The sequence below is a fragment of the Carettochelys insculpta genome, chromosome 5 (assembly GCF_033958435.1).
Source record: "Carettochelys insculpta isolate YL-2023 chromosome 5, ASM3395843v1, whole genome shotgun sequence".
Taxonomy (NCBI): Eukaryota; Metazoa; Chordata; order Testudines; family Carettochelyidae; genus Carettochelys; species Carettochelys insculpta.
The window spans coordinates 57,776,420-57,791,056 of record NC_134141.1 but is presented as its reverse complement, the minus strand read 5'-3'; the positions used below and the strand labels follow the sequence as shown (position 1 = coordinate 57,791,056).

General features: G+C 43.0%; 1 protein-coding gene across 3 annotated transcripts in view; it reads left to right on the top strand.

The window, feature by feature from the left end:
• DAPK1 (death associated protein kinase 1) overlaps nt 1-14,637 on the top strand; it is a 170,381-nt gene that overhangs the window by 103,448 nt on the left and 52,296 nt on the right. For all 3 annotated transcript variants that reach the window (XR_012645713.1, XM_074995143.1, XM_074995142.1), the window contains exons 4-9: nt 8,284-8,422; nt 11,497-11,626; nt 11,888-11,936; nt 12,026-12,052; nt 12,536-12,688; nt 12,838-12,883. Coding sequence is in view for 2 of the 3 variants with exons in the window: in XM_074995143.1 (XP_074851244.1) it covers nt 8,284-8,422; nt 11,497-11,626; nt 11,888-11,936; nt 12,026-12,052; nt 12,536-12,688; nt 12,838-12,883 (544 nt within the window). In the remaining variant the exon portion in view is untranslated. The remainder of the gene's footprint in view (nt 1-8,283; nt 8,423-11,496; nt 11,627-11,887; nt 11,937-12,025; nt 12,053-12,535; nt 12,689-12,837; nt 12,884-14,637) is intronic.

Sequence of the window (14,637 nt, the reverse complement as noted above, 5' to 3'; positions counted from 1 at the left end):
CAGGGGATTGATTCCATGGGTTCTTGGTCCATAAACAGCTTTGGTAGCATTGAAGAAACCTCTTGTATCATTGATATCTGTGAGGTGCTGGAGTTCTCATGCCTTCTCAGTCCAGCATTTGGTTTTTCAGAGTCCTTGTTTTATGCTGGACTTAAGGCATCTTTTCTAGCCTCCTCCTCTTGGGGTGAATAAAGTGGATCCTAAATAGGACTGTTCAGTCGTGGATGCAACAGCAGGACCGTCTACCACCTCAGTCCTTGAAATGGAATAACTGATGCATACATCCACGGCCTACGTGCTGGTCCATGACTGAAAGCTTCCAGTTTCACAGTCCTTCTCCTGTTACCATTCGCCGGTTGCCATAGGGCTTAAGTTTAGGAGAGTGGTACCCAGGGTAAGACGCTTATGCATGACTTAAAATAAGGTCACTGCGGCAATGCAGCCACTACACAATATTTGATGGATAGAAGGCCCAGGTCCAGTGACATGGGATCCGTGACGGTTGGGAGTCTCCTGTCTGCTGCAGCCCTCATCCCCCTTCATAGCTGTTGTAGTATCACGCTTGCTGTCCTCCGCGTGTTCTGCCATTGAGAACTTTTAAGATCGTTCTTTGTCTGGATCCTCCCCCTTGAACTTGCTGCCATGGGTGACCCTGCCTGTACGAGACTGCCTACAGCATTGCTCTCTGTTTCATTGGAACACACAAGCCCACTCACTATGACAAGGTGATGAGCTGGAGGTATTTGGATACAATATATATGAAAGCACATAATACTGCATTTTAGGAATGCACAGAAATACATAACTAAACATTATCTGTTCTAGTCTCATAATAAACCCTGTGCATTCCTACGTTTTTGGGTAAACTGAAAGATTTTATGTTGTAATGAGGAATTGTATAGAAATAGAAAGCCTCTGTGTTAAGGCAACTACAAAGGTTAGAAGATTTTTGTAGCTTATTTGAGCAATAATGGAAATGAGATGTGACCTGAATTTATTTACCCTTTGGTAGCAATCATTCATGTAGCTAATCAGAGTCCTTAGCTCACAAATGAGCAGTTCTCAGCTTATCCAGTAACTTCAATCAGCATCTAGGGGAAAAAAAATTAGCAGAGAATAGATTCAGGCATTGTATAAATGCCATAGACAGAAACTCTAAGAGTCTGTATAAAAAGACAAGATACGGTGCTGATAAATTTTCTGCATTGCCTTCAAGAAGCGATTTTTTTATTCAGTCACTGGTTACTGTCACAGCTGCTGAGCTCTAGTTCATGAATCCCTATGGAGACTTAGAGGAATTCTTCTTACTTAGAGGGGAACTTTAAAAACTAACAGATTTTATCATCTTGAGCAAAATTTGCTGAAAGGTCCACTGCAGTGAGAGTAACAGGGACATTGATCATATTGCAACCTCACAGCAAACTTTCTTACTTACTTGCCTTTCAGTTCTTCTAAATCACATCATCTGAGTTCAGCTCAACATGGTGCATAGTAGGACATCATAATTAAGCTGTAACCAACCAGCTTGTTTTTGAGGAATCTGGAAAAAGGATGTGGGGAGGTCAGAGTTAAGTGATGATGGGCTGTGTTGCCCTCCCCCTCCCGACTTCTTTGTGACTAATCACATGCTTGAAATCAAGCATGCCCTTAAGTACTTTTACTGGGATGGGGCTGTATGCTGAAGAATTCCAATAAAATTTTTGACACTGTATAACTTCAGCAATTGAGCACAGGTTTAGAATGCGCTTGGCTTATTTAGCACACCAGTACAGATCATATTCATATGATGCTTGAGGAGCTATTGGAGCATGGCTCATGCATAATACTAAACATCAGAATTTTTCTAATGCAAGGAATGAGGGTGCATCTACACTTATAGGAAGATTGATGTGTTGGCAGTCGATATTCCAGGGTTTGTGGGGTTTGTTTGTTTTTTTTTTTTTAAAGCATGCCTAATGGGGACATGCAAAATTGAACTGTCATGGCACCACCATTGACCTTATGACTGCCAGGAGTACTGGGCAGTAAGGGAAGTTGACAGGAGAGTTTCTCCAATTGGCCTCCTGCTGTGCACACAGCAGCAAAAGTCAAATTTAGACACATCGACTCCAGCTACACGCTTTTTACAGCTGGATTTAGCGTATCTAAAATTGATTTTACCTCCTAGTGTAGACCTCAGACACAGATTGTATCTAATATGGGGGATGTTGTGGTCTGGTACACAAACCTAAACACAATCTAATGTGGACCAAACCTATTCTACATATTTTAAGATTTAAAGTCACCTCTATTAATTTGTATTTTAAATTCAGCTTTTTCGATAGGTACTTAGGTAATGTGGCTATTTACATGCTCGTTTAAACTAAAATTATGTAATCACAATGACAAAACATCAATGAAATGGCCATTAGTATATTATCTTGAAGCAGGCTGCCTGCAGGTCTTAAGAATACTCTGGTGACTAGTTTGATCACCCTGATCCAGTGAATTAGGCATGGAACTGGAAGTCGAGTTGTGAAGGATATGATCTGTGATTTTGTGAGACCTAGTTATTCAGAATAGTTACTGTATAGCTACAATAGGTAAGTGGAATTCACTTTATACATTTTGTGCATTTGAAAAATGAGGTTCATGGGGAACTAGCAGATAAGCAATGCAATGACTCTACCAGGCATTTACTCATCTCAGCATTTCAAAGAGGCTAAGAACCGCAGGGTCGTGAGGAGTAAGGGAAATCAACAGGAGAAATTCTCTGGTTGACCTGTGTGCAGTGGGATGCCAAGGTAAATCAAACTAAGTTATGTCAATTTCAACTATGCTAGTCAGCTGGAGTTAAGTAACTTAGTTTGACTTTGCCCCTTGTGTAGAACTGCCCTGGAGGGAAGTTTTGAAAGTACCTGGGTGCTTGGCTCAGCTGTTTGTGTGTGTCAGTCACCTAGACACTTTGGAGGTTCCTATCTGCATGTCTAGGCATTTAAATATCTTTAATAATCTGGTCTTTGACCTCCATAGACCTCAGTTTCCAGATTAATATCTAAAATAGGGGTAAATTTCACGTAACTCACATTGGTTTTGAGAGGCTTACTGAAATATATTAAATATGGACAAAGCTAGTCATTGGCAGATAGGTGAGAGTAGCCCTCAGCAGTTCCTGGTTTCTAGTTCTCTTCTCACTCAGCTAAACCAGGAATCTGTCCCGCTGCTATAACTGTAACTACCTCCTACAATTCACAATAATATTTATGGTATAGCATTTTTCATATGCCTCAGTCTCATAAAGAAAAGCCAGTGTCCTGAAATGTCATGCAGTCTAAATGTTGCTTATGTGTAGTGGCACAATGGCATGAAATTTTGCCATCAAATTTTGCAGCTTTTTTTTTCCATTTTTCATTCATCTCTAGTTATAAAGCATGTATGCTTCTTTGGAATCTTGAACAAAAGGACACTTTGAGGATGGCTTCTTATGTAACCTGTTGGCCTAAAGGAAGTTGTGATATTGATCAGTTTCACAGCCATCTGTAGGACTAGCAATAAGTTATGCAGCTAAACATATCTTTAAAATGCCAAGATAAATAAATAGGACATATGTGACTGTACAGGAGGCTTGTTTTTCTTTCATTGCCAGTAAGAATGAAATAAGGCTGTAGAGAAGACCCAGGGTCACTCCAATAGAAGCAGACGTTGGTGGAAGTTGTGAGTGTGTTCCTAAATACTTCCCTCCTATTTATGATGGAGGATTATGGGTACCTCTCCACTACTTCTGGGAGGGCACTTACCATTAGTAGAGAGGTATGTGCCAGCTGTGCTTAAGCTAGCACACTAAAAATAGTGATTTGGCAGCAGCATCACACACTAGCACCTTAGGCTAGCCGTCTGACTACACACCCAGAGGCTCAGAGTTGGGAGTGTTCTCAGGCAGCTATTGTAGATGTGCCACTGCTTTAGCTTACTACTGTAATCAGAACTCCACATGTTAGTCTATACTGGCAATCATCCTCCCAGCTACTGTGCAGACATAACCCAAGGCATAGCCACTGGCTATTTTACTTTTCCTGTGGGTGCTCCATCCCCGCTCTACTCCAGTCCCTGCTCCTGCTTGGTGTCTTCCTTGGAGGCAGCTGCCCTTGCTATGCCTTTTCTCACGCACTCTTCCTCTCTCAAGGCTTATCCACCCATCACTTCCTCTTCACTGACCAAAAGTGCCTCTTTCCAGTCCCACTGAATACCTCCAAAAAACCCAAGCCACTGGATCTGACACCACCTGAGCTGCCATGTGCGGGGTGGGGTGCATACACAGGCAGATTGTACTTGCGTGTGTCCGCACTCCTGGGGGGAGGAACGTGTGGTGGCAACTCCTCTAGTCACAAGGCACAAGAGGACGCTCCAGCCGCGTGGCACAGGGCCCACTCCAGCTACGGTGGCAGGTTGGTTCCTCCAGCAGTGACAGCAGTCTGGTGAGTCCCTGGCTTTTTTTTGGGCAGGGGAGGCTGGGGCTTGGAGAAGGCTGGCAGAGGTGAGTGGGCAATAAACCCTTGGATTTAACATTCTTTTGGGTTTCAAGGACGCTCCTTCCCCTCATTAGTCTGTTAAATCGAGGGTTTACTGCAGCCTGGGGTCCTTTTCTCATTCTAAAGATACAGTCTAGCCTGCAAGAGAGGCAACCACAACGAACAGTTAGGAAACTGTTTCTATATTAGTGATATAGCTTAATAAAAATCAGTAGCTGTAGAAGAAGGGGAAAGCCAGCAGCATGTGATGAGACACCTTTGCCTGACCTGTCAGAAAGAGCAGTGCTGGTAGGTAATGGATCAAAGCTTAGGAATCTCTCTGAAATATTCAGTATGTAGCTGACAGAATGCTTGTGCTTGTGCACAAATGCTTGTAAGTTATTCACAACTGTTGTCGGTGGCAAAATGAGACTTGTTTAATCTGTAGCTATTTCATTTTTATATTACTGGACTAAACTAAACCGGATCTCCTCTCCTCATAGTCTGTAACTTTTGCATTTAACTACTATAATTACCTTTGTTCCTTTTTATTATTATTGTTGTTGTTTGGAAGAAAACGTCACTTAAAAAAAAAACCCATTGATGCAAGCAGTAAGAACTCCTTAAAATTAATTTGATCCGATACTAGCAGATGTACCTGGCGTTGCTCAGCTCTTGAACTGAAGTAATTTTTGAAAATAAATGAAAACTGTACACTCTATTGTTTTCTCCTCAGTGACAGTATTTTTCAAAGATGAAGAAGGAAGGGAGGTTGGAGTGAGGGTTCGGGGTGAGGAGGGGCCAAGGGTGGATGGCTTAGGGCAGGGGGTTGGTGGAGACTCAAGGCGGGGCGGCGGGGTGCAGAAGTTAGGGCAGGGGTTTCAGGACAGAGGGCCTGGGGTTGGGGGTGATATCTGGGCCACCCGTGGCAGCAAGAGTGACATTGCTAGGTCAGCAGCTTCTCCCAAGGGGCCAGGACAGCACTCTCTGGCCAGAGGCTCCTCCTGAGGGGGCCACGGCTGTGCTCCCTATTCAGTGACCCTTCTTGGAAGGGAGGAACCCAAGGCTGCATGCATGTTGGCTGGGGGGGCTGCTGGCTGGCCCTGGCCTCCAGCTGCCCCACCCCAATCTGCAGCATGTAGCAGGGGTGAGACAGCATACTGAGGACAGCCCCCAAGACTGCTGCTGCCCCCAGGTCCGCAGCTTCTCCATGAGATCTTTGGTAGTGGCCACCCCATTGTGCAACCTGATGGGGTCAGGGCAGTTTTCCGTGGGCTAACTCTGGCCTCCAGCTGCACCTCCCCTGTCCTGGGTGGGGGCAGTGTTTTAGGGGTTTTTTCCAGCAGCCCCCTTCATCCTGCAGCCTGTTTAGTGGGGTGCTCCAGGGGCTATGCCACCACCTCCAGTTCTCCCTGCAGCCTACAGGTTTTTGGGGCAGGACCAGGTTCTGGGGGCTGTCCCACCTTTCTGCAGACCCCTCTCTCCCAGCCTGTATGCTGTTGAAGTGGAGAGGTGAGGCTCTGGGGTCTGCTCCCAGCCTCCAAGTGGCTCCCATTTGGCTTGTAGGCTGTGGGAGGGAGGTGCCTGGAGCTGCTGCCAGCCTTCAGTGTCTGCGGGGGGGGTGGTTACCCCCTCCAACTGGTCCCCTGTGGCTTGCAGACTCTCTGGGTGGGGAGCTAGGCTCCAGGGACTTTGCAGCGTACAGGGTGAGGCTCCAGGGGCAGCTCCTCCATGGCCTGCAGGCTGTTATGTGGAGGGGACAGGCTTCAAGGGCTGTCCCCCCACCTCCTTCCAGCTGCCCCCTGTGATCTGCAGGCCGTCTGGGGAGAGGGCGAGAGTTTCCAGGGGCTGTCCCCAGCTTCTAGAATCTCCTCCCATGGTCTGCAGGCCGTCTAGGGTTTGCCTACCTCCTCCAGCCACCTCCTCTGTGGCCTGTAAGATCACTGTGGTGTGGGGCAGAGGAGCTAGTTACCCCGTCTTTGTGGCAGGCAAGATGAAGAGCCCCAGCCCTGCTAGTCTCTCTCTGTGCTTCAGCTGCCCCCAGTGGCCACTTTCAGTATCGTGTTCCTCCTGTCAGTGCCCCTGCCTTTCACACTCCTTTTCCATCTTCTGGGACACCATGGGATTTCAGGCATTTCTCACTTTTCAGGCTCAGCCAAACCCTGACCTTGGTTTATGTTAGGGTAAGAGGAAGCTGCATGCCAAATTTTGTAGTCATAGCTCTTAGAGTTTGAGGAGTTCTGGAACAAATACAACATTGACAGCCAAAAACTCTCGAGAGCTTTGCATTACAACACTAAAAGTTGTCTCAGGAAAAACAGACCTGCTAGAACAAGTCAAATGTATTTTCAAATCTTATACTGATTTTAAATAGTAACAGAGGTAGCCATGTTAGTGTGTACTTCAACAAAACAAAGCAGCAGAAATGTAGCGGTTTAAAGACTAACAAAATGAGTTATTCGGTGATGAGCTTTCATGGGACAGACCCACTTTGTCACATCAATCAGTGGCTCAGTCTTTATTCAGTGATTGATCTGATGAAGTGGGTCTGTCCCACAAAAGCTCATCACTGAATAAATCATTTTGTTAGTCTTTAAAGTGCTAGATTTCTGCTACTGATTTTAAAACTATTGTTGTAAATTAATCCTATTTTTAATTATCAAAGCTTCAAACCTTGATAAAATTTTAAGACTGTAGTAAAGGACAGACTCAATCAGCTCAAAATTGTTCTTAATCTGTAATTTTGAAAATTTAACTATGCTTGAAAATCACTCAGTGAAGGAGTGAAAAATAAAGGAACTTATGACTATTCCATTATATTTTAGTGACAAGGGTTTTTTTAAGATCCAGGGAGTAACAAAGTCAACCAGTGGTCCCAATTTGAATGCCCAGACCGGAAGAAATTCAAAAGCTTTTAAAATAATGATCAGATATGCTAGTAGGTGACAACCAGAATTCAAGTCCTTATTTTACAGCCTCCTTCTCTATCACTGCACAAACCATCATCCGTGTTGGTCAGGCTCCTATCTCAAATAACCAGGGGACTATCTTTAAGTCCTTATTTGCCCTCTTCCCTCAGATCCAAGCTGTCTCTTGATTTTGGTGCTGTTTCCTGTGCAGACCTTCTGACCTTTTTTCTTTTTCTTTTTCCTGACCTCCCATACCTAAAAATGTCACTTAGATGGTATGCCCTTGAGTACAGGCACTCTGTCTTCCCCAGTTTATAGAAAGTTCTTGGCATGTTTTCGTGCAGTTTTAATATGAATCATTAAGGCACTAGATTAACTCAGGGATTGGAATGCATTTTGGAATGCTCTGAGGGCAAATAAAGCATTTTGGAGCTACTTTTAACAGACTGAGTAAACCCTGATCTAGATATTTTCTAACCTTAAAAATAATCTTATTCTCCGTATCATTTTGCTGCTAGTATGTGCGAAAATATATATATTTGAGTTTTCTACCTGTTCCTGTAGTTGTCTGTATTCAAGCATATTCACTTAACGTAACATGGAAGTTTAACTTCTGAGAAGAGATGCTTTGGGGAGGAGTTAATTTAAGCTATATACACCAATAGAGTTTAATTAAAAATCTATCCACTGTGTTGCTCTTACATTCTGGTCTCAGGAGGAGGAGGAGGAAGAGTCTTACTGATTTTGTAGGTATTGAATTATTCAAATTGTCATATTTTGTTTTGATATGCTCGGTACTAAGGGCTGATGGATGCTTTATAAGATGTCAGGGAACACAGTTAAGATAAAAAAATCAATAAACGAAAGTGTTTGTACTGTTCTCTCAGTGTTGCAGGTGGGGAACTCTTTGATTTTTTAGCTGAAAAGGAATCTCTGACTGAGGAGGAGGCCACAGAATTTCTCAAACAAATCCTGAATGGTGTTTACTATCTCCACTCACTGCAAATTGCCCATTTTGATCTCAAGGTAAGTTGGACAATTTGTGGGTATTGCAAGCAACCCCCCACCACCACCACCTTAAAGTTCCAATTAGAGTACAATAATCCCTCAATTTATGTGGAGGTGGTGTCCTTGGCACCCTCTGCAGAAATTGAATTTTGTGTAAATGGGAGTGGGGGTAAGCTGGGGAAAGTGAGGGTGAGCAGCCATGCAGCCCCCGGCTTCTCCCAGCTGTGGAGCACACCGCTGCTTGCTCAGTGGTTTCTCGACTAGGGAGCCCAGCTCTGCAAGCAGCTGTCTGTCCGGGATGGCAGCCTGCCTCGCAGCTGCCGCCCCTGACAGAAAACTGCTCCTGTCAGCGGTGGCAACAGCAAGTCAGGCTGCTATCCCTGACAGGAGTGGATTTTCCCTGCTCCTGTCAGGGACAGCAGCCTGACTCAAGGCTGCCTCCCTGGGCAGGAGCAGTTGCCACCCATGATAGGAGTAGGGAACCTCTTCTGTCAGGGCAGCAAGAGTTAGGTTGCTGCCCTTGACAGAAGCAGTTTCCCCGGCAGCCTGACGTGCAACTGCCACCTGGCAGTTGTATCAACCTGAGACACACGTAACTTGATTGCACGTATCTCGAGGGTTTACTGTACCAAAAAAATCTTGAGTTGTTATACAGATTATTTCTTGAAAATCTGATTGCCTGCCTGTTTAGGTAAGGGAGAATGCATCTGAAAACTAATTGTTTCTAGCTATCTTATTTTAAAAGTTTTAAAAAGTTGTTTTCCCTCCATTTACACAGACTAGCAGCTACCAACAAAAATATGGTCCTGAAAATAGTTTTCAAGAGGTGATCTTGAAACCTATGATATGTTAGGAATTGTGAGGTACATGGCTATAACCATGATTAGAACTGTATAATAACAAATTTTTCAGATAATTGGCAATTGCAGAAAAATAGTACACATCATTCAAAGTCAAAAGAAAATATTACTTTTCAACTTCAATCAGTTTTTACTATTTTTAATGTAAAATTTGAGGAAAAGTTTGAAACATGTTTTCAAATAAAAATGACAATGTTTTGATGCCCCTCAAAAAAAAATTTTACATGAACAAAATATGACAAAACTTAACACCCATTTGAAAAACATTTTATCCCAAATTTGCATTTTTGCTCAAACGTTTCCAATCAAAAATTTACTTTGCTTTAATTCTGAAGCAATGTACTGAATTGGAAAAGTCTTCTGGTTGTTTCCATTCTATATATGCCATACTCACACTTTAAAGATATGCATTTCTTTAAATTGAAACAAGACAGCAAATGTGTTTACTGTCAGGGATACTTGTAAAGCAGGTAGCAGTTTTCAAAAAGTAAAAGGACAGTTTCAGATGAATTTGTATCAATTTATCATTGAAAACAGAAATTCAATGTTATGTGAGAAGTGAACTCATATTTTGAATTTTTTACGATCATTTTACTAGTTTTCTCTTTTCAGAGCCACACATGTTTTCCTGTGTTGAGTATTTCAATATTTCTTGATTTTGGGTTCTGGAGATACATAGACCCCAATTCAGGAAGGCATTTCTGTTCAAGAAAGGTATTTAAAGAGGTGCTGACTAGGGATGTAATAAGGTATCCAGTTACACGACTAACTAATAAGCATCTGCTTATTGGTTAATGCTGCCAGTTATGTGCAGCTTCTCCCCCTTCCCACTCTCCCTTCCCACCCCACATGCAGTAAGGTCTCGGAGTACACTAACCCAGAGTACGCAACCCTGCTTGCATTAACACGAGTTAAGCGCAACTCAAAATTCCACTCTCCACCAGGCCTGGCTCAACCCCATGGCCCCGGCTCAACCCCCTGCCACACCCCGCTCACTACCTGTGCACGGCTTCAGCTCACCCCTCACTAGGGGGGGAGAGGGGGGGAACCTTCTCTCGGCTTTAACCACTCCCTGGGGAAGCAGCAGCCACTCATGCTTCCCGCCCCAGAGTCCCAAGGAAGTGGCAGCCACAGACGTTCCCAACCCCAGTTCAAATCCTCCCCACGAGTGCTCCGGTTAAACCTCCCCCTGCAGCCCTAACCCCAGGCTTGACTCCCCTGCCCTCCTCCCACAGCCCTGACTCACCACCAGGCTTAACCCTCTCCAACTGCCTCCCCCGCCCCCCGCAACCCCAGGACTTACTGTTCAAAAAGGAGCTCCAGGTGCTCCTGCTGCTTCCCCAGCTGCACAACGTGCATTCCCCCAGGGAAAAAAGCCAGCGCCTACGAAGGTGAAATTCTGGTTCTATGAGGGTACATGGGACCGTAAGCCTCGCGTAAATTGAGGGCCTTCTGTAAATAAGGAGTGTCTGGCTCAATCGCTATTCCTGCTTGCACCAGGATCAGGCATTTTCCCCTGCTGCCACTCTACATTTAAAAGGCTGAGCCAGGGCAGCTGGGGAAGCGGGAAGAGCCTGATCCCCATGGTGGAGACAGAAGCTGAGCCAGCCTCTGTGCTTTTTAAATGCAGAGTGGCAGGGGCAGGGAGGAGGGATAGAAGCTGAGCCATTCTACATACTGGCTCAGCCTTTTAAATGGGGAGCATTGGAAGTCAGGAGGATGGGGGAAGGTGGGGAGTTAGCTGAATAACAGGCAGAAATTTTGGCAGTTACTCAGTTACCTGATTACTTGCTCTTTAACATCCCTACTGCTGAAATCCTCCTGAAGATAATGGCAATGTCTACGCTATGGAAACAAAGGTGAATTTTTAACATGACACACGTTAAAATCCTAGTATACCAAAGGAAGGTGTAGTTTTAACATGTTAGCTGTCTCAGGCAGAGGAAAGCCTAAGGTTTACCTCAACTGTATAGCATTGATTTAACCTTCGACTGCGGTGTCTACGCTGCAGGTAAAATTCTGTCTCCACAGAAGTCATGGAGCATTTTGCCATTGCTTTCAATGGAGCCTTGATTTCACTTTAGGAATTTAATATGGATTAGTATGTTTTAGCTAACGTGGCTTTTCTAAGGAACTTTTGCTTTGAAGACAAAGCCAAGAGAAAACACATGCTTAAGTGCCTTTCTTGTAGCCTGTGCACATTACGAACTTGTTTTGTTTTTGTTTTGAAAGCCTGAAAACATAATGCTGCTGGATAGAAATGTACCAAAGCCCCGCATTAAGATTATTGACTTTGGCTTAGCGCACAAAATTGACTTTGGAAATGAGTTTAAAAATATCTTTGGAACACCAGAGTTTGTTGGTAAGTACAAGTTATGCCTTTATATATTGTTTTCTTTAAGCCCATGAAACAGTGCATATGGCATGTTTCATGTGCAGAAAATGGAATTCTGAGATTTTGTAAAGTGCACTTTATTCCTCAGCAGTAACTTGTTTGTATCGTTATAAAAGATTTTCAGTTACATTGACATTGTAGTGTGTTTTAAGGGGTCAGAATTAAATAAAACTGTTCTTCTGCTCTTTGCTTGTTCACATACTTTACATACTATTCATTCTCTCTTAGCTCCTGAAATAGTAAACTACGAACCTCTTGGTCTTGAGGCAGATATGTGGTAAGTTAGTGAATCATTCTGAGAAAGTAGAACAGTAATGTAATAGATAATAATGACAACTCTCTCTCTCTCTATCTCTCTTTCTCCAGGAGCATTGGTGTAATAACTTACATTCTGTAAGTATCAAAATCCATAAATCATTGTTTGGCAACATTGCTTTTATTATAACATTATGCTCTGATTCTGTCCTCTTGGTTTTCAGTTGTGTTCCATTTTATTTTTATTGTCAGTAAGACGTATAGATAGCTTATGGCCACATAACTAAATTGCATTGAATGTACATAATTTTCACCTAATTGAAGTTGATTGATCAAAAAAGCTGCAACGTAATTGTTGAAAGAATAGCTAAGAGTCAATGCTGACATAGTTGGGTGGAAGCTTTATTTAGCTTATTAGGCAATGTTCAGAAGTGACTTGAATCTTAATTCTCTGAAGTGAAATCACAGCTTCTGTCTTTGTAAGATCAAGTCATCTTTAAGATACGTTTGGGCTTTAAAAACAGAAAGCCTTTCTCATTTTACACTTCCTTGTCACCTCTTGTGGGGGATGAAATGGCGTGTAACAGATAATGTACTATGTCCCATCTTAACTTTTAACAGCCTAAGTGGTGCATCACCATTTCTTGGAGAAACAAAACAAGAAACATTAGCAAATGTGTCTGCTGTGAATTATGAGTTTGAGGAAGAATTCTTCAGTAATACCAGTGCCCTTGCTAAAGATTTTATAAGAAGACTTCTAGTTAAGGATCCAAAGTGAGTTACTTCTCTTCCTGTGTTTCTGCTGTGGTATCCTGAATTACATATAATGGGGGTTCAATTTGTATTCTGTAGTTAGGTGTTCATTAATTAAATCTGTTACAGTCAACAAAGTAATGGGAGTATTTTTTTTCTCTCATTTAAAGGAAGAGGATGACAATTCTAGATAGCTTGCAGCATCCATGGATCAAGGTTAGTGTGTAAGGAAATCATTTACATTCCCAGTTGTGCTATTTTGTTTATCGTTCTGTTGTACTTATACTTGTGCTTGTTCAGCTACTTAAAGAAAACTAGAAAGCATATGGGTATTCCAGCTTAATAAATATTGTTCTTTACAAAGCTAACTTGAACACTTGTTGCCTATTGGAAATAGACTTAATTACGGTTTGTTCTGTACATGATAGTGATGGGCAAGTTCTTAGCCCGTTATTCAGATAACAGTTATGCTTGGTCAAGGAGGAAAACAGTGGACCAAAAAAAAGACATTTTCTCAATCAAATCCGGATCTTCCTAACCTTATCAAAGTCCTATTTAAGTGTGTCTAAATGATGACTGAGCTAAGGAGGGCCATATCTCTTCCTCCCTTCCTCACTGGACTGAGAAAGGAACTGCTGAGAGTGATCCAATTCTAGCTCAGTTAACGTTTGGCTTGAGTATGGCATTCTAAGCTAAAATAAACCTGTTCCTCATGCTGTCATTTGGAAAAGTACATATAAGACATCTCTGATTTGTAAGTATCCAGGGAAGACCTAACTCTCTCAATCATCCCAAAATTCAGTTCAGCTGTATAACAATCTGTTACATCATCTTAAACTGCAGTTGTGCTCTGAGGATGAGTAAAAATTGCACTTTTTGTTCACTAGATCTATTCCATGAAAGTTTGTCCTGTCTGCTGTTTTTTGTGAACTAAATAAGAGGGACAGAGTGAGTGCATACTGCTGTTACCCTGCAGAGGAGCTCTCCTAATTGGAAATGAGCTGGATTCTGTTCCTCCTTATGCACAATCAACAGAATAGTGCAGTGGTTCTCAACCAGTGTGCATGTGAGAACTGTCCAAGTCTGCCAGGAAATTTTGTGAATTTCCCCAATGCTGCCTGAGTTCCAGCCACAGTGGGGTTTGTCAGTTACACACACACACCCCCACACACACCCACCCACCCCTTGCAGCCGACTCCTGTGCACCGGGAGGAAGGTGAAATGCTGCTTCTCAGCCCAAATAAGCTGGCGGGGAGCCTGTCTCCACCCCCTGCAGTTCGGTTAATACTGATTTGTTTTGCCCTGGAGTTAGATTAGTGCAAATAATCATTTTTTTTTTCAGGTCTCTGGCAGCTGGAAAAAATAGTTTAGGATTGAATAAAATGTTTTGTTCAAGGAGATTAAACATATGTCTCCCTTTTGAGCATTTGAGCCCTTTTTGCTGGGAAGGATATCCCAGTGGTTAGAGCATTGGCCTTGTAAACCCAGGGTTGTGAATTCAGTCCTTGAGGAGGCCTTTCGAGGGTCTGAGGTGGATTAGATTTAAAAAAAGCATGTCATGAGTGGTGATATGTTCTGCTGCAAGAGCAGGGGATTGAATTCAATGACCTCTCAAGGTTCCTTCCAGTTCTGTGTATTTCTCCATGTTCTAATAAAGCAAAAGAAATATAAAACTAAAATACTAGATTCACAAAGAGACATTCAAAAAAGCAAGGTAGTGGTAGGGCCTCCTTATGCCTAGATTTGGAAGATGTGACTTTCAGTCCCTGCTCTGGTGCAGGGATTTGTGCTCAGGGGCCAGATGAGTGTCTGAAACACTAACCATGTATTTAGTGTCTTCTATTCTACTTGATGTAAATGATTAAGTTTTTTCATTGGAGAAGAGACTGGAATGCAGATATCTTCCCGGTTTGAGTGCCTTATTAGACTCTCCCCATCCCGATTGATTGATTGATTTATTTAATATAAAA